Source organism: Oryza sativa, chromosome 1 (genome assembly GCF_034140825.1).
Source record: "Oryza sativa Japonica Group chromosome 1, ASM3414082v1".
Classification (NCBI taxonomy): Eukaryota; Viridiplantae; Streptophyta; class Magnoliopsida; order Poales; family Poaceae; genus Oryza; species Oryza sativa.
The window spans coordinates 15,010,645-15,016,059 of NC_089035.1; the positions used below are offsets into that span (position 1 = coordinate 15,010,645).

At 39.9% G+C, this 5,415-nt stretch overlaps 1 protein-coding gene across 1 annotated transcript; it reads left to right on the forward strand.

Moving 5' to 3' along the window:
* On the forward strand, positions 1-3,781 carry LOC4325726 (cysteine-rich receptor-like protein kinase 10). The gene is made up of 7 exons (XM_015773687.3): positions 1-942; positions 1,031-1,132; positions 1,248-1,432; positions 2,036-2,246; positions 2,354-2,591; positions 2,700-2,850; positions 2,963-3,781. Exons 1-7 carry the CDS (start codon positions 42-44, stop codon positions 3,269-3,271), a joined length of 2,097 nt encoding a protein of 698 aa, XP_015629173.1. The 5' UTR covers positions 1-41; the 3' UTR covers positions 3,272-3,781.
* Positions 3,782-5,415: the final 1,634 nt, after the last annotated feature.

The window sequence follows — 5,415 nt, forward strand, 5'->3', positions numbered from 1 at the left end:
AAATCACTCCAGAAGAAAAACTGAGCACGCTGAGCTCGACCATGGACTTTTTCACGCGACCTGCCATGTCTGTGCTTCTGCTTCTCTTCTTGCCGCTCGCCGCCGCCCAACCATGGCAAGTATGCCAAGACAGCCGGGGCAAATACACATCAAACAGCACCTACCAAGCCAACATCCAATCGCTGTCGTCCACGCTCCCCGCGAAAGCCGCCGCGCCCAGCACCGGCCTCTTCGCCACCCGCGTCGCCGGAAATGCCCCAGACACCGTGTACGCCCTTGCCTTCTGCCGCGGGGACATCACCAACGCCTCCGCCTGCGCAGGCTGCGTGGCATCCGGTTTCCAGGACGCGCAGCAGCTGTGCCCGTTCAACAAGGCTGCCTCCCTGTACTACGATCTCTGCCTCCTCCGCTTCGCCGATGAAAACTTCCTCGCCACCAACAACAGCGATGTAGTCATGCTGATGAACTCACAGAACTTCACGGCGAGCGTCGGCTCGGTCCGCCTCCTCCTCTTCACGCTGCTGAACGCCACAGCCGAGTCGGCAGCGAGCAGCTCGAGGAGGTTCACCACCTCGCGGTTGGACGTCAGCTCCCTCCCCACGCTGTACTGCCTTATGCAGTGCACGCCTGACCTGACGGCCGGAGAGTGCGCGGCCTGCTTCGAGGATTTCCCGCGGTTGACGCTCCAGTACCTCGACGGTGCGCGAGGCGGAAGGATTCTCGCGACACGCTGCACCATGAGGTACGAGATCTACCCGTTCTACTCAGGTGACACGATGCTGCGTATCATCAACTTGGCAACCACGGTGCCCGAGATGAACACCACGGCACCAACTACTCCGGTCACCGTGTATCCGCAGCCAGCGGGGCCAGGTGGTGCGAGCGCGCCACCACCGCCGCAGCCAAACCCCGGCATCCCGGAACAGGCACAGCGCTCGCCCTGTCAGTCTTGCATGAATAGTGAATACTCTCTCCTTGCAACACGATTACAATTTTGGAATACGGCTCATGTCTTATTGTCATTAATTAGATCACAAGAGTAAGGTGTGGATCGTTGCTATTGTTGCTCCACTACTGGCAATTCTGTTTTGTTTCATGCTTTCCATTGTATGGATCAGAAGAGGTAGAAAAGGTTTGTGATCTACATAAGAAAATGTATTAGTAATATGTTGTAGTCTGTCATTTGCATGTTGGGTCATCGAGGTAGTTACTCCAAATTAATGATATATTTATTCATGTCCATTTAGGAGAGGTAAACATGCAGAACAATATTGCTGCAGTAAATAGGCTGGAAGAAGACGCACTTGTTTGGAGATTGGAAGAGAGGAGTTCAGAGTTCTCTCTTTTTGAATTTTCTGAGTTGCTGGAGGCTACAGACAACTTCGCAGCAGAGAACAGGCTTGGACAAGGAGGCTTTGGCCCTGTATACAAGGTAAATATTGTTAGCATTGACAAAGGGGGACCGTAGATGACTATAAGATTGGAAAGATTCAATGCTATCTTGGATACAGTCATGATTCAATACAGAGCAAAACTACAAGAACAGAGTGAATCAGTTTGTAATCTCATATAGGTTAGCTGAAAATAATTCAAAACCACTTATCAAGTAAGGAAATCATCCGGTTTTCTTTTTCCGTGAAATTTTTTTGACGCAATTTTTCCGTGAAATTCATCCTGGCTATACCTTTTCTTCCACAGGCATAGTATATATTATAAACACGAAGTTTAGATAAGTGTTGCCAGAATTCCTCTAATAAAATCCGACTAGACCAGACTTGTCCCGAAGTTCAAGAATTAGGCCCATCAAATAATTGAGGTTTCACAGCCAATTTTATTTCTAATTCTTTACAGGTACCAAGATGTACCACTAATTATACCTTCAGAATTAACATCGAGTTCTTTTAATCCCATGTATGGTGACTCTCAATTTACAGTCTTACTCATAGGTACCAAATCGGTAAGAATGTAATATAATATTTCTTGGCAACTTACATGGAAATTTCATTTTGTGCGACGTTGTTTGTCATATTTCCAGGGTCAATTGCATGATGGGGTGGAAGTTGCAGTTAAAAGGCTTGCTTCACAATCAGGACAGGGTTTCACTGAGTTCAAAAATGAAGTTGAACTTATAGCTAAACTACAACACACAAATCTTGTTAGGCTGCTGGGATGCTGCATTCAGGGAGAGGAGAAAATATTGGTGTATGAATATTTGCCAAACAAAAGCTTAGATTTCTTTATCTTTGGTATGCACTTGTTCTTTCAAGTTTAACTCAATCACGTGACGTTTCTAATTCTAACTCATTAGTATTGTACTTTGGTCTCACAAGTTTTATGTATAAATGAGATGCAGATGTCGACAAAACCAGTTTAATTGACTGGAATAAACGTTGCGGAATAATTGAAGGGATAGCTCAAGGTCTTCTTTACTTGCACAAGCACTCTCGGCTCCGTGTCATACACAGAGACCTTAAAGCCAGCAACATTCTTTTGGACCAGGACATGAATCCTAAAATATCTGATTTTGGGCTAGCAAAAATTTTTAGCTCTAATAATACCGAAGGAAACACAAAGAGGGTGGTGGGAACATAGTAAGCATATATGTGTTTATAGATATATTTTAGCACTTAATGGTTGTAGTTACATGATTCAGCAATTTGATTTGATTTCTTTTCCCTCTTGTTTGCATATCATTTCAGTGGTTACATGTCACCAGAGTATGCCTCTGAAGGTATCTACTCGATCAAATCTGATGTGTTTAGCTTTGGTGTTCTTCTTCTTGAGATACTTAGCGGAAAAAGGAATTCTGGTTTCCACCAATACGGAGATTTTCTTAACCTCCTAGGCTATGTGAGTATATTCATCTTTTCCCTCTTTTTCAGGAAAGACATTTGAGTGTTTTATGCATGCACGCACACATAAATACACACGTTCATCAATAAATTAAGGATCTTTTCTTCAGGCATGGCATATGTGGGAAGAAGGGAGATGGCTTGATATAATAGGAGCGTCAATTCCTCAGACGATCCCTACAGAAGGGTTGAGGAAGTACATCAACATTGCGCTTATGTGCGTGCAAGAGAACGCAGATGATCGACCGACCATGTCAGATGTCGTAGCGATGCTAAGTAGCGAGAGTGCGGTTCTTCCTGAACCTAAGCACCCGGCATACTACAACCTAAGGGTATCAAAAGTACAGGGATCTACTAATGTTGTTCAATCAATCAGTGTGAATGATGTAACTATCACTTCCAACCCAGAGGGTAGATAGCTGGTACCTTTGGGTCTCATTTCCAGCTCTCCATATCTCTCGTATAACAGCATCAAGGCATCAATTGTAATAATGAAGGTATGTGGATGCAGTTGTCGTGGCAGCCGATCTCATCCAGTCTTATTTGCAGACAGTGGCGGATCCAGAAAATCGATTCGTTGGTGTTATAACATGTCTATCGGTGTCATAATATGGTAATTATGCTTAGATCATGGTGTTATGACATATGGATAAGCAGTTTTGCTATATGTTTGCCGAAAGTCGTCGGTGTCGCCTGACACCGGTCCTAGTAATGTAGATCCGCCCCTGTTTGCAGAGTTGTTTTCATAGTCAAGTTTCCCTTCCCCTTTATAAGGATAGTTGCTTTTAAGATATTTTGTTTTGAGGCGATGTATCAGGGATTTACTTAATAACTAGAAAGGTAGCCCGCGCACATGCGCGGGCAGCTTCTTATGTAATGTGAGTGAAATTTTATTATGAATATTTATGTGCAGGGTTTTTTTATTGAAATATTTTTATTATATTCTAAACTAAAATTAAACTTATTTTGTATTCTTTGAACGCTGGTGTTTTCTTACGATTACTCTTTCAATATATAAATTATAAAATAAAATTATTTGAGATCATGTGGTTTTGAATTGATAAGAACATATTGTGTCGAAACTATGGAGGTGGTCCCTTATCTCAAAAAAAAGGAGGTTGTTACTATCAGAAAATTTAGGGTATTTTAACTTGCCAGATTGATACCTTACAACCCAAAACAAATCAAATAATATAATTTTTTTGTTTGATTGTATTTTAAAATTTTATATTTTTCATTCTAACAGTCCTCATAAATATATTTGAATTTTTATATTAAGTATATGTTTTAAATCCAATAACAAAGTATCAAGGTCAATTTATATAGGTACGTAGCCCTCATATGTATGTTAAGAGAAATTAATTCAATTGGTAGAAAGTTGTTAGATGCCTAACGTGATATAAGTAATAGATGGAGATCCATTTGTGTTTTTTCCAATATAGATAATTTTAATTTTAATTGTCTAGGAGATAAAAAAACAGAGAGAAAAGAATGGCGCACGCTGTACACTACGGGCAGGGAGGGAGGGAGGTTTGGGATGTTTTTTTTAAATGATTAATATAACAACCTAAAATAATGTGTCAGATGTTTATGTCGAAACCGATGGTTGGATGCTTTGTTTTCTTATCAGAATTTTTAGGATTTTCTTTGATTTAAGAGAATGACGTACCATCTTAAGAGCGTTTATAAGATGTGTAATGAACTTTTAATACCATATGCTGCAAAGGTGGAGGGAGCGGGTTTGGGGTGTTCTTTTTTTTAAAAAAATAGATCTAATGACCTAAAATAATGTTTCATTCGATTGAAAATAACGTGTCCATCGATTTATGTCTAATCCGGTGGTTGGATGTTGTTTCCCAAAATTTCTAAGAATTTTATATAATTTAAGAATTTCATATACCAGCTTAGAGTTTTTTCTTATTAGAAAAACTAACAAATCGATAGTCTAATGCTTTGTTCATTTTTAATATTTTCTAGTATTTTATTTAATTTAATAGCATCGTATAGCAGCTTAAAAGTGTTTGTAGCATGTTTAGAATGACAGAGCAAGAGCTGCTACACCTAGCGGGTGGAGATATGTGGTATTTTAACGTAAAAGTAATATTGATTTTAACTTCTCATGAAGAAAGCTTGTTGGTATGTACTTGACAGGGAGGTTGTGGATGTGTGTGTTTTATAAGAAAAAACGATGTAACCTTCAAAAATGAAATAATAGATCCACCAATTTAATTGAAAATCGATAGGCGAATTAGAGTGTCACTTGACGATTTAACAGCGTTTGTAAGGTGTTACTTGGCGGCTTAGAAATATTTATATGCTGTTTCATGGACTTTTAGTATATAATAGTATTTTTTCTGAAATTTCTAAGATTTTCTTTAATTTAAGAGTGTCATATAGTAGCTTAGAGGTGTTTATAAAATATTTAATAGATTTTACCACCGCACGGATTTTTTATTAAAAAAATATATAACAACCTAAATGCATCAATTTAAGTAGAAACTGGTGGTCGATTGCGTTGTATTTTTTTCTAGTACTTTCTCCAATTTAATAGCACCACGCAGTG